This window comes from Lynx rufus, unplaced genomic scaffold (genome assembly GCF_022079265.1).
Source record: "Lynx rufus isolate CCGP_SWC_20201006 ecotype Redwood Valley unplaced genomic scaffold, mLynRuf1.p SCAF_1, whole genome shotgun sequence".
Lineage (NCBI taxonomy): Eukaryota > Metazoa > Chordata > Mammalia > Carnivora > Felidae > Lynx > Lynx rufus.
Window position 1 is genome coordinate 71456461 of NW_025814823.1, and position 25725 is coordinate 71482185.

Sequence of the window (25725 nt, forward strand, 5' to 3'; positions counted from 1 at the left end):
TGTCAAAAATAAACATTCAAAACAAAACAAAGAAATGCACATGCAACAGAGGGCAGATTTGTTTTCTAACTAAGATAATAAAGATAATATTTCCTTCGGAGTAAAGCTTAGGCAGGTTATATAGCAGCCCCATATAAGATTAGGGGTTTCCTAGGCTCGGTGTTCCTCTGCTGTGACACAAACCCACTTGGCCACAGCATTCACTCGGGCTGCTCCTCATCATCCCCATGGGACGTGGGAGGCAAGATGAATTGATGCCAACATGAAGCTCAGGCTTCTGCTGTACCATAACTAATAGATTCTCTTGTTTTTGACCTAAGAGTCTGAGGCCTTCTGGTAACACCCACTAAGGCTAACTTGTTAGCACTCAAGGAAGGTGACATCTCAAATCCTTCCCAGTTCCAGACTGGCAGAGGTCCAAAAGCTTGACATCACCCTATGTTGGTAATCCTGGAGAGAAACAGGTATTTTTTTTTAAAGACTTTATTCTGGGGCGCCTGGGTGGCTCAGTCGGTTAAGCGGCCGACTTCGGCTCAGGTCATGATCTTGCGGTCCGTGAGTTTGAGTCCCGTGTCGGCCTCTGTGCTGCCAGCTCAGAGCCTGGAGCCTGTTTTGGATTCTGTGTCTCCCTCTCTCTCTGACCCTCTCCTGTTCATGCTCTCTCTCTGTCTCAAAAATAAATAAATGTTAAAAAAAAATTAAAAAAAAAAAGACTTTATTCTGAAGTAATCTCTATGCCCAACATGGGACTCAAACTCATAATCCTGAGATCAAGAGTCACATGCTCCACCAACTGATTCAGCCAGGCACCCCAGAAACTTTTAAAAGTTTATTTTACTTATTTTTGGAGAGAGAGAGAAAGAGAAAGAGAGAGAGTGAGCGAGCAGGGGAGAGGCAGAGGGAGAGGGAGAGAGAGAGTCCCAAGCAGGCTCTTCGTGGTCAATGCAGAGCCTGATGTGGGCTCAATCCCAGGAACTGTGATCATGAGCTGAGCTGAGATCGAGAGTCAGACACTTGGGGTGCCTGGGTGGCTCAGTCGGTTGAGCGGCCAACTTCAGGTACCAGGTACTCCCAGAAACAGGTATTCTTAAACATCACCAGTGGGATTGCAAAATGGCAAAATCTTTCTGGAGGGAAAATTGGACAATATTCAACAAAATTATTACATGTGTGTTTACCCTTTGATTTGGTAATCTTTCTGGGAAACTAGCTGACAATAATCCCTTTACAAATGCAAAATATGGTATGCACTTTGCTCTGCATTGTGAAGTTATTTGTAATAAAAGCTTAAAAACAAATCCAAGTATCCATCAATAGAAGACTGATTGAATAAACTAGGGCATATCCACACATAAACATATTTGTATATACTTGTACATAGGTATATATATTTATTTGTATGAAAAAAAGAAGAATAAACAAGATATTTCTGAAAATGGAAAGGGTTCCTAATAAGGATGGGTAGAATGGGTATAAGGAATAAAGGTGGGTGCAAGAATTTAATTCTTTAGGTATCCTTTTTATGTAGTTTTGACTTCTGAATCATGTAAGTGATTTATATATTCAAAAAATTAAACTAAGTTAAATAAGAAAAAAAAAACCCTAAAATTGAACACAAACAGAAACCAATGAGTGGAACTGAATATGAAACCCAATTGCACTGAGAACATAATTACTTTTTTTTTTTTAAGATTTTATTTATTTATTAAAAAAAAATTTTTTTTAACATTTATTTATTTTTGAGACCGAGAGAGACAGAGCATGAACGGGGGAGGGTCAGAGAGAGAGAGAGGGAGGCACAGAATCTGAAACAGGCTCCAGGTTCTGAGCTGTCAGCACAGAGCCCGACGCAGGGCTTGAACTCATGAACCACGAGATCATGACCCGAGCCGAAGTCGGACGCTTAACCGACTGAGCCACCCAGGCGCCCCTAAGATTTTATTTTTAAGTAGTGTCTACACCCAACATGGGTCTTGAACTTACAACCCCAAGATCAAGAGTCATATCTCTACTGACTGAGCTAGCCAGGCATCCCGAGAAGATAATTAAAGTTACTTTGGAACATAGACCACTATAACATTTTGCCCATATAAAGTCTAAGGACAAATAAAACTCCAAAGATACTTTGAACTGCATTCAATAAGTTTATTGTTAGCAATATTGTTGTTCTTGTGCTTTTGTGTATGATAAAATAAAACAAGTAAGGAATATTAATGTTATTAGGAACCAAGATTTCCAAGTTATGAAGATAAAAAAAATCACTATAATCCTAACTTTAAATTGGAACTATCAATATAAACCCATATATATACATATATATGTATATGTGTGTGTGTATGTGTGTGTGTGTGTGTACATATTTCAGAAACATTTATTGTGTGCCTAGTATATGTGTCAGGCATAGGAGAAACAACAATGAATGATAAAAGTATAAACTCTGCTACAATAGAATTTATGGGTGATACATATATTAAATATATAATTGCACAAATAATTAATGGAATTAAGCCTTGCATTTACCAAGAGTTTACACCATCACCATTTGACACATGAAGTTCCTCAGCCTGCAAAGCAGCCCAGCCTGAAATGCAGCCTTATTATTAAGACAAAATACTCAGTGTCTATTTTAAGAAAGATTAAGTGCTCAGAGGGCCACTTGTGCCAAAAATGAACAATTTGGATCTCTCTTTTTTAAAAAAAATGTTTAATGTTTATTTATTTTTGAGAAAGACAGAGTGCAAGTGGGGAGGGGCAGAAAGAGAGGGAGACACAGAATCTGAAGCAGGCTCCAGGCTCTGTGCTGACAGCTCAGGGGCTCTAATTCACAGACTGTGAGATCATGACCTGAGCTGAAGTCAGTTGCTGAACTGACTGAGCTACCCAGGTGCCCCAAACACTTTGGATCTCTTAACGTGTGTGAGAAATTTTAGTTTTCTAGTGGCAGGAATGAAACACACAGGCCTGTGCTGAGTTGTCCAGGCTTAGACAGACAGGCAGTGGTGCCTGCCCTTCCCAGACAAGATTGAGAAATGTTCTGTGTCTTATCTCTCTCTAATAAGAAACATCTTGCTTTGGAGCCAAAGTTGTGAAAGGAACTGGCAGCTAGCTTTCAGCTCAGCACACAATTTTTACAAGAAAAGGAGTCTTGTGGTAACTTCGGTGATGGTGTCACTCATTGAGATGAGTCCAGTGCCAGCAAGTGAATTTAGAGTAATCATGGGCTAGATCTAAAGCGAGAGCTCCATGTTGAGCATCCCTGGTGTGCTGCCTGGTAAGGTGTGTGAAGGTGACATAACCTCTGGATGTACACCATCTGTTTCCTGCTTTCTAAAGCTCTGTGACTGTGAACAGTTATTTCCAAAGTCTAGCACTCACGAAAGATTTACAAGCGGAGAGAGGAATCTCTCTTTTTTGTATTTTATGATAAGGAGTTTCAGATCTCTGGTCACCTGGCTTATTGAGGTGTTTTCCATCTAAAAAGGTGCTTAGTGGTTGAGTCCAGTTACTTAGGGAACCACCTGATACCTAGGAACTAGTACCAAGTGAAGCTGGGTGGTCCCCAAAGGAAAGTGAATACAAATTTAACAGTTTAGTGGTATATTTTAGCCATATCATAAGCAAATTGTAGTCAGTTGGATGTATGCTTGGAAGTGACTAAGAATGCAAAGGGCAATATTAAGGATGGGTAATTTTTAGGTAGTGGTGTGCTGGTAAATGTTTAACAACAGATTCTTTCTCTGGGACAGTGGGAGTAGGGGAGGCCCTGATGTGTAGTTTTCTTGTTTCCACTGTGTAAAAGTTTCCACAGGCTGATTTCAAGCTTTGAAGAATTTAGTAAGATTCCCGACAATTCAACAATTCTCATCAGCTGATTCTATCTATAAGCGAACCATTGCTTATAAGTACCATAGTTAAGAGGTAACAAGCTGTCAACAATCCAGAACCTTAACCCAGAAAAGGTAAAGGAAAATATGTAGGAAAATTAAGAAAACGTGCATACAGATTGAAGTGTGACAATGTGCAGTGCTGGTTCCCTGACTTCCCATGTTCCACGGGGCTTGGGCTGTCTCCTGCCTGCAGTCGTTAGTTTGTTCTGATAGTCTTGAGTGGAAGCTCTTTCCTGTGGTTTTCTGCTTCTGGAGTACTCCTAAGAATTCTCAGGTTGAGGTCTGTAGCAGGAACAAACAGTCTTTCTGATCAAGAAGGATTTCTTTCTCCTTCATTAACAAGTCAGAAAGCAAGGATCAACACCCCAGAGTGGGACGACTGTGTTAGTCGTTCATAGTGCCTGTAAGGTCCTTTCCAGTGAGGTCAGGGCAGTCTTTTTCTCATGGTTCTTTAAAGAGATAACACCTCTCATTTTAAATAGTGAAAAGGGTTGTTTTGAAGGATGTTCTGAAAAAGCTACTCACATCTGTTGACAAAGTTGTGCATTGATTCCACTTATAGGAGATATCTAGAATAGTCAAACTCATAGAGACAGTAGAAAGGTGGTGGCTAGGGTCTGCGGGGAGCAGAAAATGGGCAGTTAGTGTTTAAGGAAAACAGTTTCAATTTCGCAAGGTGAGAAAAGTTCTGGAGATGGATGGTAGTGATGGTTTATACAACAATGTCAATGTATTTAATACCACCGAACTGTACCCTTAAAATGGTTATAATGGGTGGCTATATATATATGTATATATATGTATATATATGTGTGTATATATATATATATATATATATATACACACACATAATGGGGTGGCTTAAAATGGTTATAATGAGCCTGGGTGGCTCAGTCAAACATCTGACTCTTGATTTCAGCTCAGGTCATGACCTCATGGTTGGTGGGATCCAGCCCGGCATTGGGCTCTGCACTGAGGGCATGGAGCCTGCTTGGGATTCTCTTTCTCCCTCTTGCTGCCCCTCCCCTGTTTGTGCTCTTGCTCTCTCTCAAAGTAAATGAATAAACTTAAATGGTTAAAATGGTAAATTTGATGTTAATTACAATTTACCATAACTTAAAAAAATTAAAAACAACTCAATGTATCACATGAGTCATTTGCAATATTTGGCTATTTCAGCCTGTAATAAGGAAAAGTCTATAACTGGGGACAGGCAGATAAGATGCCTGCCTATTAGTTAATAGATTGAGAGTCAATGGGCTGGCTATGGAGTCTGATTTCATTGTCATTAAGATAAAAGGCAACTGTTCAGGCCAAGTTCCAGAGTTTCTAAAAATTTAGCTAGAGTTGAGAATTCTGTTTGTCTTTTCTGTACTACCTGAGGATTGAGGATGATATGGGCAATGAAGTACTGAGCTTTATAAAGCTCCTTAGTAAAAATTCCAGTGAAATGAATGTTTCCGCCCCCAAAGAGAAAGTTAAGACTCCTTAGGTAGGAAACTTTATGCTTCTGTACAAGTTGTGGCTTTCTGAAAAGAGAAAACTTAATTCTAATAAATACACAATTACCAGGGTGGCTGGGTGACTCCGTTGGTTAAGTGTCTGACTCCTGATTTTGGCTCAGGTTGTGATCTCTCGGTTTGTGGTTTGAGCCTCGTGTCATGCTCTGCTCTGACAGCGTGGGGCCTGCTTGAGATTCTCTCTCCCCCTGTCTCTCTGCCCCTCGCCTGCTTGTGCGCACTCTTTTTCTCTCTCTCTCAAATTAAATAAATATACTTAAAAAAATATGAACACACAATTACCAAAACACATTCATATCCCATTGTTAGGGCAATTTTATATAAAGCATTTGGAAGTGCTCAAAGAAGCTTTGGTTCTGTTCTCTTTTCTAGCTTTAGTTTTGCCAGGATTTTATTATAGGCAGTAGGATATGCACTAGAAACATTCTTTTTTATTTTTTTTTAGAAACATTCTTGACTATGCTTTAAGTGTTTCCAACTCCGTTGTTGGATTAAGATGGTCACCAAACTATCTTTGCTATGGTAACAAGACTGAAGAGCTTGCTTGCTATGTTAATCAGCACCCAGGGATGGAAGAGGGTGAGATCCTCTCCTGAAGTATGACACATAATTAATTTAGAAAGATATCATCAATTATTACCTTGGGAGAGAACATGTTATGGATTGTAAGGGCCTTTCAGGTCATAAAGTATACTATGATTGGCTTTGATTGGCAATGATATTAAAACCTAGAAACAATCTATAGACAGTTACTATACCAGTTTTAGTGCTTAGCAATTGGGTATCTTAGCAGTTGTTAACCAGAAGGTGGGAGCGATACAGCAGAGCTGAGGAGGTCATTGGTAAGTGTGCAGAGGAGAGTTGACACAGCAAGCCTCATGTGACTATCTTTATTCATTTTTTTAAAGTTTGTTTTTACTTTGGGAGAGAGAGTATGAGTGGGGGAAGGGCAGATAGAGAGGAAGAAGAGAGAATCCCAAGGAGGCACTGCAGACAGCCCAACTTAGGGCTCAATCCTACAACTCTAGGGTCATGACCTGAGCCAAAATCAAGAGTCAGACGCTCAACCGAGTGAGCCACCCAGGCACCCCTGAGGTGACTTTCTTTAGAAGGGCCTGATTGCAAAGTTCGCCCTTGGCTGGATTTTGGAAACATTCCTACTGCCTTCCACTGATAAGGGTGGCCCACTGTACTCAGACTATGCAAATAATGTGGTTTATTGCTGAACACTTTCTTTTCTTCTGGGTATCTGGAGTTTTGGTAGGTGTTAAGCAAAGGGTGCTTACATGACTAGCCGCCGGTAGAAACATTGCTCACTGAGTCTCTGAAAGTCTTCCCTGGGCAAAAACATTGCACATATGCATTTTCATTGCTGGGTCAAGAGTGTGCTGTGTGTGTCCCTTCATGGGACAGTGTTATGGGCTGAATGTGTCTCCCCCTCCCCACTCCTTCCCCATTCATATGTTGAAGCCCTAACCTCATTGTGACTGTATTTGGAGATAAGGCCTTTATGGAAGTAATTAAAAGGTAAATGAGGTCATTGGGGTCAGACTCCGAACTGACAGGATTAGAGACTTTAGAAGAAAAGTTACTAGAGAGTTCTGTCACTCTCCTTGAACATAAGCAGGGAGGAAAGGCCATGTGAGGACACAATGAGAAGGTAGCTGTCCACAAGCTAGGGAGAGTTCTCACCAGAAACTGAATTGGCCAGCACCTTGATCTTGGATTTCTAGCCTCCAGAACTGTGGGAAAATAAACATCTAAGCTACCCAGTTATGGCAGCCCTAGCCTCCCTCGGCAAGGGTAACCTGCCTCTCAAACTCAGTAACTAGTGTTCCCACACATTATTTCATCCCTTTATTACTTATGCATGTGTTCTTCAATAATATAAGACTGTTTCATGTTAAAACTTTCATTAAAATAGTATCAAACTGTATATATTCTTCAGCAATTTGTTATTTATTTACTTATTTATTTATTTATGCTGCATCTTATATTTGTGAGATTTATCCATGTGGATACTTTTGCACTAGTTCTAGAATAATGCAAAAAAATACTGTAAAATGCAAAGACAGTATCACTTCCTAGATTAAGATGCTTCAGGTTTTCCACCTTAAAAAACAGGGATGAAAAAAACACAAGCATCTAAAGACAATGAGTAAAGGACTGAGTGTGGCACATGGTGATGCCTTTGAATGTTTTTAGGTGGGGATCCCCACATTGTTAAATCTTTCACTATCTCAAGAAAAGAAAATTTGGATTTATACACGAAAGCTGCCATATTTTGAATATTAACTAATTCAATTTGAGAAACATACAACGTGCACAGGAGTGCACCGCGCGCGCGCGCGCACACACACACACACACACACACACACACACACGGCTAAAGCCAAACATAGTCTTGTGCTATGTGTGGCCCACATTCTGCCACATTGTGATTTCTGGCCTGGAAGATGAAAGCCCCAAACTCCATAGTATAATATTTACTTTCCTCAGGGTCTGGTCTTTCCTCTTCCTTCAGCTTTGTCTCCAAACACCGCTTTGCTGAGAACAGTCTCTGGCATAGAATAAGCGTTCAATAAATATTAATTATTATTATTTTATCTACTGTCTTTTTTTCATTTGGGTCAGAAATGGACTCTTTGTAGTTCTTTTGATCTTCCAGGATCCAGTCAAGTTTATCCTTAATCTACACATATCAAAAAGAGTAAGCAAGGAAGTTCCCTAAATAACAGTATTTACAAATGTTATTTGTTCTCTCAGGGCAGATATGAAAGGGTTTGGGGACGTTGGCATACGTTGCTTAAAGACAATAGTCATAAACTATTACTGATTTGTTTCTGTGAAAATAAAAATTGTTATGCATAGGTACCATGGTCCCAAACATATTTGAGAATTCTCCCACAATCTTCCATAAGAGTCGGGTTCAGTTCTTGTGTCCTTAACCCGTGGCCAAAATGAGGAGGCTGCTGGACACAAAGTTGGTTACCGAGAGCTTCAAGGATCTTCTGTGGTTGCTATGCTAGGAAAGAGCTCTGGGCCTGGCTGTACCTCATGAGCTGTTTAGAGATAGGCTTTTGTATCTTGGTGCACAATTTGGTGCTTATTTTTTGTTTTTGGTATGCTACTTTTCACTCTCTAGATAAATTTTGAAGTCCTTGAGGAAAGAGACCACATTTAAAAATTTTCTCTTACACTAATTGGAACAAACTCAATTTTTAAAATGATTTTTATTATTTATTATTATTTCTTACAAACTCCAAAGTTTTTTTTTTTTTTTAATTTTTTTTTCAACGTTTATTTATTTTTGGGACAGAGAGAGACAGAGCATGAACGGGGGAGGGGCAGAGAGAGAGGGAGACACAGAATCGGAAACAGGCTCCAGGCTCTGAGCCATCAGCCCAGAGCCTGACGCGGGGCTCGAACTCACGGACCGCGAGATCGTGACCTGGCTGAAGTCGGACGCTTAACCAACTGCGCCACCCAGGCGCCCCCCAAAGTTTTTTATTGAAGAAAAACAGCTCTGGTGTTAATGATAGGACCTGAACACTGTTTAATTTGGGATGGTGAATTAATTTCATTTATCAGTAAACATCTATATCAGTAAGTTCTTAGGTGCAATAGAAGAGTCTAGCTAGTCTAAACAGAAATGGAATCTATTAAGGGACATTAACTCACAAGATCTCCAAAGGGCTTGAGAGTAGAATTGGAGGATACATAGACAGGACAGAATACTCCAGTAGTCCTACAAGACCCCAGCGAAGACCCCACATGGATCCTGTAGCTGGGAGCCTGTGCTGCTACCCTCACCAGCAAATGGATTCTGGGTAGCAACTGCTTATCACATAGCTGTCTTGAATCAACACCTTTCTAGGATGCAGCTACTGGTGCAGCTAGATCATCTGCCTGAATCTAACTGTAAAGGAGTAAGACAAAGCAAATATCTGGTTCTATCTTGGGGAGAACTCATCCTATAAGAAACTCCCCAATGTTAGAAAGGTGTTCCAAGGATGGTGGATGTCCATAAAACATGACATGATTTTGATTGCAGTACCATAGAAAATTTGGTCTGCAGGCCAGTGTCAATCCTCAGAACGTTAGTTATAGGTTCCTACCAGGGACTGAATGTATCCTTCCAAAATTCATGTGTTGAACCTAATCACCTGTATGATGGTATTTGGAGTTGGGGCCTTTTAGAAGTGATTGGGCAGTGAGAGTGGAGCCCTCATAAGGAAAGACATTAGACATTAGATATCTTTCTCTGTTCTCACTGTGTGAGGCTACAAGATGATGGCCACCTACAAACCGGGCAGCGGCCTCCAGCAGACACTGGGTCTGCTGGTACCTTGATCTTGAACTTCCCAGCTTCCAGCATTGTGAGAAATAGTTACTGCTTAAGCCACACAGTCTATAGTACATCTGCTAAAGCAACCTGAACAAATATACCATAGACTGTGTGTTGAGATAAATACATAAATTGTTAAAAGATCTTATGTGACAGCCTTGTCACATAACTCTCACGTTGGTGGCCAATGGGCAGTGGTTGCTGGAGTACACTTAGTAGAGCACTACTCTAGAGCAGAGGTCTGCAGACTACACCCCAGGCCAAATCCAGCCTGCTTCTTGTTTTTATAGGCCTGCAAGCTAAAAGTTTAGTTTAAAACTTTTACATTTTAAAGGGTTGCTAAAGAAACAAAAAAGTATGCAACAGAGACTTATGTGCCTCTTACAGGCCTGAAATCTTCACTGTTTCTTAAACAGAAAAAGTTTGCCAACTCCTTCTCTAGAGCCTACTCTAATACTGAATTCTTTGAGAAGAAATTCTTGCAAGGTGCCTCGGTGGCTCAGTTGGATAGGTGCCTAACTGGCTTAGGTCATGATCTCATGGTTGTGAGAGCCAGCCCTACACTGGGCTCCATGCTGGCATGGAGCCTGCTTAAAATTCTCTCTCCCTCTCCCTCTTCCCCTCTCTTGCTTGTGTTTTCTCTCTTGCAAAAAATAAATAAGTAAAACAAGGAGAAGAAATCCTTGCCATGTTTTTAGATACCTTGGGTGCTATTCATAGGATGGATACTATTCCTGATATTGTTAATGTATATTTTTATTCTGACAGTTTTTAAGCAGTGGTCTAATTCATTTATAGTAATAGTAAAAAATATTTTCAATACTTTGATTTTGAAGAGTTCTTGTCAAAATTTATCAATTCTATAATTTAGTGTTAAATACTCCTTCATTCTATTTTCAGAAAAAAAATCTACTTTCCTCTTAAATATCATCTTTTCCCTTCTGATGTGTACAAAAGTCCTTTTTAGTCTGTTTATTTTCCCTTTATTAATACTGTATTAGGCTGGGTAGATTAACTGCTTTTGCAGTCCCCAAATCTCAGTGGCTTAAGCAAATACAAAGTTTATTTCTTGCTCATGTCACAGTTTAGTGTGAGAAGGCAAGAAAGATCTTGGTCTACTTAGGCATTGAGATACCAAGGCTCCTTCTATCTAGTGCCTTCCAGGAGTCTCAGCAGATGAGAGGAGAAAGAAAGGGTGTGAAGAAATGTATGGAGGGTTTTATGAACCTAGCCTCGAGGTTGGAGTATCTCACTTCCACTCACACTCCACTGACAGGAATGCAGGTGCCTCACTACATTTAGCTGTAAAGGAGGCTAGAAATGTTGCCTAGTATTGTGCTCAGGAAGAAGAATGAACATATTTGGAGAGCAGTTAGCTAGATCCTGCCATCTCCTCAGCTCTTTGGAATTTTCCTTATAATCTGTATGCCTCCATTCTGGCAAGCTGGGAAGAGAAGGGAAAGTGGAAGACGTGCCCCTTCCTTTGAAGGACACAACCCAAGAGCTGTCCACGTCCCTTCTGCTTACATCCCATTGGGCAAAACTTAGTAACCTGGCCACTCTTGCTGCCATGGAAGTCCTTCCTTCCCCGAGGAAATGTAGTTCTTACCATACACCCACCTAAATTGTGAGAGTTCTTTTACCGAACTAATGAGAGCAAGATGGACATTAGAAGACAATGAGCAGTGTCTGCCATGGTCCACCTGTTCATCACTCAAATAGTTGTGCCACATTCTCTACTTTCAGTGGTGGGACACAATGGCATTTTGGGTCTCTAGGAATTACTAGCAGTTCAGAGCCAGTAATTCCTGAAAACTTGGGCTATTTTTCCTTCCCTGATGCATTCTCTCATTAGTCAATGGCTACAGGCTCCTTTCAGAGGACCAGAGAGAGAGAGATTAAAACAGTCTGCCTGATGCATTGCAACGTAGACAAGATGGAGTTTGACAGATAGCTGAGAAGCCATACATGTCTGGCTGCCAAATGGGAATGAGAAGGATCTCATGGAGGGGTCAATAAGGAGCAGTTACCTATGTAAAGTTAACCCCTTTGTGGCTCTCCAGTCAAGCAGCCAGTGGTGGGTGTGGAGTTGCTGGTGGTCAGCAGGGGTAGCAGTTGGGAAAAACAACCTGGATGACAGCAAACTGAGACTCTGCAGGAAACTACGTTACTTATCTTACGGTAATAATCTTCAGAGAGTGTTTCACTCCTGCCTTCTAAATATCTTATCAGTTTTTCTTTTGATCAACTCTAACCAGGCACCATAAAGGGAAGAAGATTTAGGGAAACACAGTTTTCAATCCAGCATACCTAGTCTGCGCATACTCTCCCTCAAAGAGAGCCAGATATGTGTAGCTCAAAGGTCAAGATCTCTTGGTGGAGGGCAGGCTTGCTATTTGTTGTGCATATGGCTGGTCAGGATTCCCTAATTTACAACTCGGACTTCTCTCTGCTCCATACCCACTACACAACAGTATAGCAGCCAGGTAACTGTAATCAGATACATTGGATCACAAATAAGAGCAACTCTGGAAGCTAGAAGACGATGTAAAGATACTTGCAGAGTTTTGAGAAAAGACCTGCTTCTGGCCACAATGAAGTAACTGCTTCTCTGTCACTGTGGATAAAGTAGACAAAGTATATGGAACAACTGTTCACAGACATTTCAGACAGGAAGTGGGCTTTGGAGATCATAAACATCCTAAGTGTGTGGCACAGCTCAGACAAGGTAGAACTGTTTAACTTAAAATGCCGCTGCTGGTCTTTGAAAACATTGCATTAGAAGTATAGGTTGTATCAGTGATAGTGATAGCAAGACTGTCCAGAAGTTTGAAAGTAACCACTTTGCCAAAGAGGTACCATGACAATAAGAGTTGTCAGCTTTCAGCTTCTGGTTTGCGATTTTGGGGTTGTCACTGTTATCACCATGCATTTCAGGTTTCATTATGTCAGCACCTCACTTCTGGATACTAGAGTATGAGTTGGTTAAGATACAGTTTTGGCTGCTATAGTAAAGGCAGAAATAACAATGACTTAAACAAGATAAAACTTTGTTTCTCTGTCCCAGAACATGCATTAAGCAGCAGCAGGCTGATAAGATGGCTCCACAGAGTCAGGGGGTTGGGCTCCTCCTGTCATTTGCTCTGCCATCTCCAACATGGGGCTCCTGTCTTGGAGTGAAGATGACTGCTCCAGCACCCACCCATGTCTAACTTCAGGAAGGAGAGTAGAGGAGATGGAGGGCATGCGTCTACTCTTTAAGGGCACAACCCTTACATTCCATGAGACTGCCCTTAGTCACATGGCCATACCCCTTGTAAGGGAGGCTGGATACTGCGGCCTTGAGCTGGGTGGCCTGTGTGCAGCTAAAACTTAGGAGCTCTCTTATTAAAGGAATGAGTGGAGAAAACAAGTAGTTTCTGCCACAAGTGCCTTTCATGAAAAGAACAAAACAGACAGGATGTAAGGAGAACAAATCCAAAGGTTAAAATGGGAAGAAGAAAAAGAAAGAAAAAAAAAAAAAGCAGGTTTCTCGGGTAGGAAATGATTCCAGCCTTAAATACATAGATGAAAAAACCTGCGAAACTTGATATTCCTTTTTATTTTGTCTGTCATGAAAGTTCCTACTTACATTTTACAGTTCCACGAAATGTCATCTCTCTGCTATCCCAAACACTTTGTTTGTACCTTTAGGCATTTGCTATGCTGTAACATACTCTAGGTCATTCCTAGTTTTGCAACTCTCTCAAGGTGACTCTGAAGGAGCAGGAAAATAGTTAAGAGCAGAACTGCTGATACTGGCCTGTTTGTTGGTGGTATGACCTGATGTCTGAGATTTGCTTAAAAATACTCCAGCATGGGGCAACTGGCTGGCTCAGTCTTTCAAGTGACCGTCTCTTGATTTGGACTCAGGTCATGATCTCACAGTTCGTGGGATCAAGCTCCATGTTGGGCTCTGTGCTGAACGCGCCAAGCCCGCTCAGGGTTCTCCCTCTCCCTCTCTCTCTGCCCCTCCTCTGCTCTCTCTCTTTCTCTCAACTTAAAAAACAAAAACAAAAACAAAACAATGTAAAATACTCCAGCAAAAGATGAAAAGGGGGACTAGATGAAATAAGACTGACAAAATGTTGATTTGTAACCATGTAATGGGGGCCTGGGTGATCATAATATTATTTCTCTGTGCTGCTTATGTTATAAAATTTGTAATACAGCAAAGCAAAAGCCCAGTGTCTGAAGACAGCCAGACCTGGGTTCAAACCCTGGTGTCACCATTTACTGGCTAAATGACTTTACCTCCCTATAAATTCAGTTTTTCAAAATGGGAATAATGTGTGGGCCTTTAGAATTCTTGTGAAGGTTAAATGAGATAGAATTTGGGACATCCAGCACAAGGTCTGGCCCTTAGTAGTTGCACTACTACTCGTAAGGGTGCCTACTAGCAAGCAACAGAAACTGACCTGGTTTTGGCTAATTCCTCGGACAAGCAGCTATTTCGAGCCTGAGCTCCGATCTCTGATTTCTAGACCTAGAGCATTATCTCTGCTATCTGTTCAAAATCTTATCTTGACTTGGTGCTTTGCAATTTATGCCTTCGAATAAAAGGAATATAGTTCAGGCTTATGTCTGGAACTTAGGGCACTCGGCCCTGCAGGGTGGCCATGGGGCTTAGGTCACTAACTGACGTGGAGTGAGTGGCCAGGCCACGGACTGTAGCTAGGTGGACGGTGGTACAGGACGGGGTTTACCCCAAGCAGGCGCGGACCAGCTGCCGCCAGAACTCACGCGCGTCCTCCCCGACTCGCTCACGCCGGGGTCCGGTCGGGGCCCCCTCCCTCGGGTCCGGGCACTCGGCCGTCCCGCGGCGGGTCTGCCAGTTTCCGCGGTTGGGCCAGTCGCCCCTACGTCCCCTCCTGAGCGGCAGGGGGCGGGGCCGCGGGTCTCGGCGCATGATTGGCCGAAGCTCCGGCGCTCCCCTTCTCCGCCCCCTTCGGCGGGGTGAGAGGTCAGCAGAGCGCCGGTCGGCAGGGGCGACAATGGCGGGGCTCTGGGTTGGGGCGGCGGCGCTGGTCGGGGCCGGACGGCGTGGGCGGCGGTTGCCGCAGCCGCTGATGCGGAGCTCAGCGGTGTGGACCCTGAAGGTGAGGAGCGAGCGGGCTCCCCGCGGGCCTGGGCTTCGCTGGGCTTCGCTGGGCTCGCAGCCCCGCAGCGCCTGCGGGTGTCCGGTGTGGCGGAGAGCGCCCCGCGGTTCCCCGGCGACGCCGCGGCCCGTTCCGCAGCCGTCGGCGCCCCTCGTCCCTCTGCACCCGCGTTGGCGCTGGAGCGCAGCCCTTACCCGGAGGCTCGTGGAGTCGGAGGGGCCCTCCGAGCCGGCACGCGTGCGCCCTCGGCTCGCTAGCCCCTGGGAGCGGCTGACAGCCGTGTGGCTGGCGCCTACGTGCTTTTTCCCTGCAGCCGTTCTTGTGCCTTACGGCTTCGGCCTCGGCTTCGGCTTGAGCTTCCCAGGGTGGATTCTTAACGATCCTTACAGTTTGTTTTCTCTTGGCCTTTTCCCTAATTTTAGGGACACTGAATTGCTGCTGAAGTAGAATTAGGGTTGTGAGTTTATCTCAACTTCTAAAGTGTCTGCGATGCCAGGATTGCTACTACCTTTTACGTTTGAGTTGAGAGCCTATTTCAATGGAATTACATCGCAGTTTGCTGTGTGTGCATCCTGTGAGTTTAGTTTTCTTTTCTATGTAGTGGTTAGCCGGAGTTTTGTACAATTGTTCTAAACCCATTTTGCCTCTGTGCTGTGTGCTCCAGGGTTTCTTGATGACAGCCTTGGCTCATATGTTGGAGTGTCTGTGGGCCGCTGTTAAGACTTTCTCTTGAAAATGGAGTCTCTTGTAGTTTCTGAGCAAAGACGACTTGACTTTATTAATAGGGTTTATTAAGTCATTTCAGCGAATTCTTTAAAATGAGGGCCTCCCTGAAAACCACCTGTCATTTGGTTCGTCTGCTTGTTAAACTTCCTTAAAAGAAAAAAAATCTTCTAAAAATTGTCACATAAATTGATTTATTGTCCTTGAACTCTAGAATTGGAAAACACTTTAGAGATATCTGGCCCATCCCATTCTCTTAAAGAGGAGGGAACTGAGGCCCAGGTGAGCACTGTGGGAGCTCCAGCTCCAAGTGGAATTGAGCCTGCACCTGTGTTAGCTTAGCCTCAGCTTTGAATGCCACTCTCAAAGTACACAGTGTTCTTTGGCCACAAAATCTGTTTTTAAATGCTTTTGTTATCTTAGTCTTTGTTGGCTACATTAGTTGCAGTTGTCACATCTTATGCGTTTACGTAGGAGGCGGCCTGGTGTAGTGGAGGAGGCGGCCTGGTGTAGTGGAAGGCTTGGGCTTTGGAGTCAGTCACACAGATGAAGTTTTGTATATTAGACAAGTCACTTTGCTGGGACTCAGCTTCGTCCTTTGAACTACTTTTTTATTCAACAAATCTTTATGGGATTATTTCCTGTATTCTACCAATGGGGAACAAATATAGTTTCTGCTCTCTTAGATATGGTAGTCTATTAGAGAGAGACAAGTAAGTGTAAAATGCTATTAGGGGAGAGGTCTTGGTGCTATAAGAAAATACAATGGAGGGATTTGACCAAGTCATGATATTGAGCTCTATGTCATAGATACCGTTCTGGTGCTTTACTTGAATTAATTTATTCAGTCCTCACGACAGCCATATAATCCCGATTTATAGATGAAGATATTGAGGCACAAAGTGTTATGTGACTTGCTCAAAGCTATGGAATTGGTAAGTGGCAGAGCTAGGATATAGGACTCCAGAACTGGTGCCCTTAATCATGCTATCCTGCTTAAGGGAAAGGACTGTTTTCCTTTGGAAGTGAAAATTGAAACAAGTTTTGAAGGATAAAGTGACTTGTAAAGATAGAAGGGATGACTGTGAAAGAATAGCATGTGCAAAGGCCCTGTGGCCAGAGGGAATGACAAGATATAAGCACTGACAAAAGCCTACTTAGGCTGTAGTGTGCAGAGATTAGACAGTGCTAGGGAGGTAGGTATGAATCAGGTTGTGCTTGCTTTGCAGATCAAGCTATTACTTTTGGTCTTTATGTTATAGTGATGGGAAGTCATTCATGTTGGAGGTAGGAAGGATTGCACTGACATTTTAGATTGGTGAGGCTGAGAGGAAAGTTGTTACAGTATTTATTGCTATATACTTTTTAGACGTTATTGGGGTATAATATATAAGCTTTGATTTTTCTCCATACTCCCCCCTTTTTTTAAAGATTTTCTTTTTTCTTTTTTTTTTTGTAATTTTTTTGTTTTTGAGAGACAGAGTGAGCAGGGGAGGGGTGGAGAGAGAAAGACTCAGAATCTGAGGCAGGCTCCAGGCCCTGAGCTGTCAGCACAGAGCCCGATGCAGGGCTTGAACCCACGAACCGTGAGATGATGACCTGAACCAAAGTCGGACGCTTAACCGACTGAGCCACCCAGGCGCCCCAGAAGATTTATTTTTAAGTAATCTCTACATCCAACATGGGGCTCAAATTTACAACCCTGAGGTGAAGAGTCACCTGCTCCATCCACTGAGCCAGCCAAGCGCCCCATCTCCCGCTTTCTTTTAGTGTGTTGCCAGAGACTGTATCTTGTCTATTTCTGTGTTCTCAGCACAGTGTTTAACACAATAGGTGCTGGATGTGTGACAGTACTGACTGGAGTAGAGTGCCAATAAAGAATTCCTCCCAGAAGTGGGAAGAATCTCTGGAGTTCACTGTTACTTTAGGGGAAGAACTTGCACTGCTGCTTAGCTTCTTTATGTGATTTTTTTCTTTTTAAATTAAAAAAAAATTTTTTTTAACATTTATTCATTTTTGAGAGTGAGAGAGACAGAGCATGAGTGGGGTAGGGGCAGAGAGAGAGGGAGACACAGAATCCGAAGCAGGCTCCAGGCTCTGAGCTGTCAGCCCAGAGCCTGGCACGGGGCTCGAACTCATGGACTGCAAGATCATGACCTGAGCTGAAGTCGGATGCTCAACCGACTGAGCCACCCCGGGCGACCCTCTTTATGTGCTTCTTTTACATGAATTTGAAATGTGCTCCACTGAGTCCGCCTTTGAAGCAGAACCATTTAAAAATTTTATTCTTGCCATTCCTCTTTCCCATCCTGCAAGCCATTTGGTTGGTTGGAAAGCAGACTGGCAACTCTAGACCCTAGTGTCCCCATTCTTTTAGCCAGTTAGCAGAACTTGTTTGCTTTTAGGGTATATGTAGAGTTCACCTTTTAGTCTTGTTTTGTGTATCAGCACATTTTGTTTAAATAACCAGTTTTTTTTTTTCTGTCTCCATTTTTCAGTGGCTCTAGGATGTTGGTTTTAGGGTGATTGTTACAGTGTATTGAACTTTTATATGCCTTACATGGTTTCATGTTTTATCTCTTATCTGTATAGCAAGTAGGCAAAAAGTTGCAGTATTACAGACCAGGAAACAAATGTCAGCAGTGAAGTAACTTGCTTAAGGACACAATTGATTGAGGCAGAATTTCAACCTTGGATGGTATGATTCCCAAACCTTGTTTTCACAGTTACAAATTGTCTCTCATTTAAGTGATGGTCTCATTATATGGTGCATTCACAGAACTTAAATGGTCAAGCTTTATGTTCCTTAAAATTCCAAGAATTTCTTTTCTAGTCTTGAAAAAGAATGTTTAAGCCTATCTGAATGCTTTAGAATTGCCCGGAGGTAAATCTTTCCAACATGCTGATAGATTTCTGACAATCATTTGGGAAGAAAATTTTCTAAGATTATTACAGGAACCAGTTCTGGCATGATAAAATGCTTATGGACATTTGTGTATTTATACATCTGCTTTTTGGGTTTTATTTTGTTAAGAGGTTCAGAACCGAGGAGTGATTGGTAAAATCCTTTCTAAATAAGAGGGAAAGATGGGGGACAGTTTAATCAAAAGAGTGAGGGAAAAGGCATTGTTTAAATGATTCCAAAAATTTTTAAAGATTTTATTTTTTTAAGTAATCTCTACATCCAATGTGGGGACTTGAATTTATAACCTCGAGATTAAGAGTCGTATGCTCTACTGACTGAGCCAACCCTTAAATGATTCCTATTTTTTAAAAGATGTGGGTAAATGGGAGAATAGGGATGAAAAAGGAAATTTGAGAAGGAAACATATTTTGGGGGTAGAAACAATGTTTCCTTTTAGGTAACCTGAGTTAGATGACTACAAGAGTCATGTTGAGTTGGTGGGAAATCAGAGGGAAATTGGCGGCAGGTTTTTGGGTGATCTGAGGTAAAAGTTGGGTGCAGGATACAGTAAGTTAATACTTAACTGAATACTCCATCTTTTTAAATTTATTTATTTTTTTGTTTTAGAGCATGAGCGGGGCAGAGGAAGAGAGAATCTTAAGCAGGCTCCACGCTCAGCGGGGCTCGATCCCACAACACTGGGGTCATGATCTGAGCCCAAATCAAGAGTTGGATGCTCAATCGGCTGAGCCACCCAGACGCCCCAAGAATACTCCCATCTTATTGCCCTAAATTCAGATTTGAAAAAAAGATGAAGAGACAGGAGGATTTAGAGGAATGGTTTGAGAGGAGTCAGTATAGTTTGTTCGTTCATCTAGAGATGTAGTTCTCTGTCCCTTCAAAGAATGTTTGTGGAGCATCTGTGAAGTGCCTGCTACTATGATATGTACTGAGGAGATCAAAAGAAACTAAAACATGTTCCCTCACCGTGTCCCTGGTGTAGAGAGGTCAAGGAATAAAAATAAAAGACTGAAGGAAGAATTTGATAAGGTCTTTAGTCTTTAATGATAGTGATTTCAGTAGTGTGGTATATTCTTATATATAGAAATATTGCTTTGTTTTGAAGATACCTTCCAGTAGTTGGAGCAAATACATACTGTTTTGAAAAATCAGGGTGTTGTATGATTTAAAAAAATTATTTATTTTAAATTCCTACTGACATTTTTATAAAAAAAAAAGACAAACTGTGATGGGGTCAGTATTAATAAGATAAAAATAAAAGTGAATTTCAAAAATGTTGGAAAATATAGTTTTCAGGCTTATAATTTTAGTCAGGAAAACTAATAGAGCATCCGTGGGACACAGCTGGTGGCTTAAAACCACACTTCTTTATTCCTTCACAGATATGGAGGCTAGAAGTTGGAAATCAAGATGTTGGCAAGGCCATGCTTGCTCTGAAGGCTCCAGTGAAGAATGCCTCCTTGTCTCTGGGCTTCTTGTAGCTCCAGGCATCCCTTACCTTGTGGCTGCAACTCTCTGCCTGTGTCCTCACATGGTCTTCCCTTCCTTCTCCCTGTGTGTCCTCTCCTCTTCTTTCTTTTCTAAGGGCACTTGTCTTTGGATTTAGGGCCGTGACCAGGATCCAGGATGATCCCATCTCGAAATATATCACCAAAGACCCTTTTTCCAGAAGAGGTCATAGCCACAAGTTCTAAGATATGGACACACAATTTTGGAGGCCACCATTCAATCTGCTACACCTGCTATGTGCCAGGTGTTGTTTAATGCTGGGGTATAACGGTGAACGTCTCTGCCTTCATTGTGGTTATATCCAGGTAGAGCACACTGACTGTGTTGACAGAAATAGATAAGTTCAGGGTTGCCTGCGTGGCTCAGCCAGTTAAGCATCTGACCTTGGCTCAGGTCATGATCTCACTGTTCGTGAGCTCGAGCCCCACTCCAGGCTCCATGCTCTCTCTCCCTTTCTCTGCCCCTTGCTCACCCACGCTCTCTCTCAAAAATAAAAAAAATAAAAATAAAAAAGAAATAAAAAAGAAATAGGTAAGTTCAAAGAGCAGTAAGTGCTCTGAAAGGAGAAAAATAGAGTGGCGGTGGTATTGAGAACTGCTAACCTAAAAAAAAACGGGGCACATTTCTGAGCATGTGGCATTTGAGCAGGAAAGTGACTCAGATTACCACGTGACAATCTAGGGGACTAGCAATCCAAAGGAAGGCCAAGCAAAAGCTCTGAGTTGCGATCGTATTTGGTATAGTCAAGGGATGGGTGTGGCCAGTGTGGCTGGAGTGAATGAATGACAGAGGAGTGCTAGGAGATGTGGTAGGTAGGCCAGTCATATAGGGGCTTGTATGTGCAATTTATCCTAATCGTGAGAGTCCCTTGGAAGATTTTGAGCAAACTGGATCCATGTTTTGGAAAGACCATTCTGAATGCTATGTGGAGAATGTCCTAGTGGAGACTGGGGTGGGAAGAGTGGCATCAGGGAGACCAGTTAGGAGGCCATTGTAGAAGTTCAACAAGAGAGGATGGTAGGGTGGTCGTGCTGGAGTTAGACCTGGTAAGACTTGGGATATATTTTAGAACTAGAGCCAGTAGTATTTACTGTTGGGTTCAAAGGGAGATGTAAGCAAAGAGTGGAATCAAGGATCCCTGAAAGGAAGGCACAAAAAGCTGCCGCATATTGTAGGATTCCATATATATGAAATGTCCAGAATAGGTAGATGCCTAGACAGACGGCAGACTAGCAGGTGCCAGGGGCTGGGGGTGGGGGCTGGTAGAAACTGCTAATAGCTAAGGGGTTTCTTTTTGAGGCAATGAAAAAATGTTCTGGAATCAGATTGGTGATGGTTCCACAACTTTGTGAATGTACTAAAATACATAGTTGTGTACTTTAAAAGAATGAGTTTTATGGTATGTGAATTAAATCTCAATTTACAGGGGGGAAAAAAAAAGAGTGACTCTTAGGTCTACCTGAACCCTTGGGTGGGATAGTCTTAGTGTTTTGGAACACTGCAGCTTGGGGTGGAAGATGAAGACAGCAGTTTCCATTGAAATAATTTGATGGAATTTACAAAACACAGAGGGATGGTTGATCTTATTTGTTGTTTGTGGGTGCTGGATGGCTGTGGAAAGTATTTTGAAACCACATCCTAGGGTTGATGATTCTAGGGTTGTTGCAAATGGCAAAGGAGGAAAAAAGGTGTATTCACATTTAATCATCAAACCACCTTCAAATGATTCTCGTTTCCACAGCTGGGGTTAACTAAGTTGCTCAAGGTCACACAAGAATTAAGTGGGAGATTCAGGATTCAAAGTAAAATCTACAGTGCTTTTATTATACCATATTAATAAACTTAGTAAAAAGAATAAAGGAGAAATTTATACATCTTGACATGAAAACTAGTTTGAACTCGCTAGTAGCCACAGAGAAGAGGGAAGCAGGCTATTGACTGCATAGAATATGTAAAGAGTATGTAAAAACAGGGGTACCTGGGTGGCTCAGTCGGTTGAGCGGTTGAGCGTCTGACTTCCGCTCAGGTCATGACCTCGCGGTCCGTGAGTTTGAGCTCCGCGTTGGGCTCTGTGCCGACAGCTCAGAGCTTGGAGCCTGCTTCAGATTCTGGGTCTCCCTCTCTCTCTCCCCTTCTCTGTTCATGCTCTCTGTCTCAAAAAATAAATAAACATTAAAAAAAAAATAAAAAAACCCCAATTAGTCGAATAAATAAGTTTGATACTCATTTTACAAAAAAAATGCAGTCATCTTTCTTCCTAACTCATTGGTTGTCACTGATCTAGCACTTTGTGAAAGTTACAGTTGTGGAGAAACAGTTCTATTGGAGGTGGGATGGTTAGGTTTCCCAGAAGCCTGAAAGGCTGGTGGTCAACAGAAGAGTGAAGAAAGCAGGATAGAACAGGGGAAAAAAAGCTAAGCAAGGAAGGGGCCTCAGCTGGAGACTAGCTTTAGTCTCACCCTATAGGGGAGCTCTGAAGCAGTGATTCTTAAAGTGGGGACTCAGTCTGTAGCAGAAGTAGCAGTACCTGGGAACCTGTAGAAATGCAAAATTTTCAGTTGCCCCCCAGACTGGCCAATTAGAAGCTGGGGATGGAGCCCAGCAATGTTTTCACAAGCCCTCCAGGTGATGCTGATACACAAGAAAGTTAGAGAAGCACTGCTGTAAATTAGCCCTGTTCAATAGAATGTTATGTGAGCTGCAAATGTAGTTTTCTGGCACTCACATTAAGAAAATAAAACAAGATGAAATTAATATTAGTGTATTTTATTTAACTCAGTGTATTCAAAATATTTTAACATATAAATGTAAAAAAATTATTGAAGTCTTTTGCATTGTTTGGGTATTAAGTCTTCACATCTGGTGTGTATTTTATACTTGGAGTACATCAGAATTTGGACTGGTGCATTTCAAGTGCTCAGTATGTGGCTAGTGGCTGCCATATTGGACAGCCAGTTCTTAATAACCAGAGCACCCTACTGAATTGGTCACACTTTGAGGTGAGTGGGGATGGCCTTTTGTACACCCTTGTTAGTCAGTCATTGGCTGTGGGCTGAGAGAGGGGCAGCTCCCCGTCTTGATGGAGAACTCCTGACTGGTTAAGGCAAGTGGGTCAGTCCAGGGAGCAGGTGTGAGTTGTGAGTGGTCAACACAGCAGCTGGGGAAGCCGTGCTGACTGCTGAAGAGGCTCTGGAGGGGCCCTGGTAACATCTGCTACAGGCGGGATGGGAAGAATGGCCCGAGAGGGGAGCTGGGTAGAATGATGACAAAGTTTAGAGTTGATGTATGCAGTTTCCTGGTGCTCTAACTCACTGTGGAGGCATAGCCAGAGAATCTTGAGGTTTGATCACCTCTCAAATACCAGGTATTCAGCCTCGCTTTTGACGGAAGGTCAGACTGTAGAAGATTGGGCTGGCTAGTGAGGTCCCAAAGACTAAATAGTTCATGTCTGTTTTGAAGAAAAAGCTGTGCTTAAGTGAAAAAGCCTGACTTACGTGTTTTTGGAGGTCGTTCCCAGGTCGTCCTGGGGCTGTTACAATGCTGCAGTTAAATACTAAGCGAGGCTGCTCAGCTCCTTGTGAAACATGGAGAGGAACTTCTCTTGGAGATTTTGAAGCTGAAGCATTAGCTAATGTTGACTTTCACCTTGGTAAGATCACTTTATGGCTCTGTTAATCCCTGGTCTTGAGGATAGCTGCTACTTTGAAGCAGAATGCATCCTAATCATGAATTAGCCTGTTAACAGATTTTAGTATTATCCATTTGAATGCTGCTGTGGATGTGTTAAGCATAATTGTAGTTTTGATTTTTACACTAGCGTTTGGTTTTAAACTAGTGTTTACGTTTCTTTTTCTTTCTTCTTTTTTTTTTTTTTTTTTTTTTGAGATAACTGCTAGTGGATTTACCAGTTTCGGCTGCCACATGAGGTCATGTCCAGAATGTGAAAGTAGGTGCTGTGTTGGAAACACATATTTGTTTCCCTGTTTGCAACGGCTGGAAAGCTTGTATGCAGTTTGTTGAAAAGCTATAGCCTTTGTCGTCCCCCCCCCCGCACCCCCCCCTTTTTTTTTTCTTTTGGTTAACAATTATTATGTACTTTCTAGAACATGCAAATCTGAGTCTGGACCAGAGTGCCTGATTATTACTACCCTAATGGTAACTCCCAAAGGAAGGGTCTGGTACAATTTTAAGAAGGGAACAGCTGTATAATTGGATTTAGTTATTGTGTAATAATCTCTTACATTTTGTTGGTGCTTTACAGTTTGTAAAGGTTCGTGTGATCCTTTCAACAACTGTAGGGTATCTCTACATTTTACTAAAAGAAACAAAGTCCAGAGAGATGATTTGCTTGGTGGTGCATGACTACAAAGCGGTGGACCTAAGTGCTGACCCAGGTCTTGTGACCCTGAAGGTTCTGCTACTTGCCATGTGCCACACTGTTAGCAGATATTTCTTTTCCACATGTGCAAATCTTGTAGAAGAGAACCAATGGTAAGAGGTTGTTGGGAAATCATTTTGTATACACTGACCTTTTTCCTCTTGGCTGTGATAGGCTAAATAGTCTTTATAATTGGAGTTGATTCAGGTGTTTCCCTTGAACTTCTGTTTTTAGGAAGTACCTTAAAAAACTTTGGATGGGGCTTGTAGCCAGTTTGTTGTATGCTTAATAAAAGTAATGAATTAAAATTCTGTGTAGAGGTGCAAATTAAGCAGATTTCTACTAACTATTCTCTGTATTTAAAAAAAGAAATTTTAGGGGTGCCCAGATGGCTCAGGTGGTTAAGCGTCTGACTCTTGATTTTGGTTCAGGTCATGATCTCACGGTTGTGAGATGGAGCTGGGTGTTGGGCTCTGCGCTGGGCTTGGAGACTGCTTAGGGTTCTCTCTTGTCCTCTGACCCTCCCTCTCATGCTCTTGTTCTCTTTTTCTCTCTCAAAAAAATAATAAATTTTAGGGGCTCCTGGCTGGCTCAGTTGGTGGAGCATGTGACTCCTAACCTTGGGGTCATGAGTTCTAGCCCATGTTGGGTGTGGAGATTACTAGGGAACAAAATGATAAAAGAAATTTCATGTTGTATCTCTACAAAAATTACCTGATTTTTGACCTGTATTTTTTATAACTTTGATCTTCCATAAAGGTCTCCCAGGAGTGAACAGGAACAGAGAAAGGCCAACTATAAACCAGTTCAGACCCTGGTTTCTTCTTTATAGTTCTGCTCTTCTAGTTTTGCTTGGACCAGTTGTACTTCTAGTTACTTGGCTAACCAGGGGAATCCATGTTTTTTTGAAATTTTGGGACACATTATCACAAATTCAAATGTGTAAAAGCTATATGCTTTTTTTTTTTTTTTTAAATACTGGTGGTAAAATAGTCTGAGGTCTTCAGAATCAGGTATTTTAAATAGTAATAAAAAGATTCCAAAACACCAGTTTGATCAATTAAGTATAGTGCTACAGCTTCTACATTTTGGCCAGATGTAAGTTGTAATAGAGTGGATTTAGTTTTAAGAAGTGTGTGGCATAGACTTTTTTTTTAAGGGTAGGCTTTTTTTTTTTTTTTAAAGGTTCATTTTTGAGAGAGAGAGGGAGTGTGTGTGCTTGTGCAAGTGGAGGGGGGTGCAGAGAGAGGGGATAGAGGATCCGAAGTGAGTTTTGTGCTGACTGCAGAGTGCCTG

At 42.1% G+C, this 25725-nt stretch overlaps 1 protein-coding gene across 3 annotated transcripts in view; it reads left to right on the top strand.

The window, feature by feature from the left end:
• The first annotated feature begins 14773 nt into the window (after window positions 1-14773).
• Window positions 14774-25725, top strand: part of PCCA (propionyl-CoA carboxylase subunit alpha) — a 414072-nt gene continuing 403120 nt past the window's right edge. The window contains exon 1 of one of the 3 annotated variants that reach the window (XM_047081502.1): window positions 14774-14893. In XM_047081502.1, the coding sequence (XP_046937458.1) occupies window positions 14789-14893 (105 nt within the window). In that variant the 5' untranslated portion in view covers window positions 14774-14788. Of the gene's footprint in view, window positions 14894-19785; window positions 20357-25725 lie in introns of those variants that run through there. The other 2 variants (XM_047081516.1, XM_047081510.1) reach the window with 2 other exon arrangements.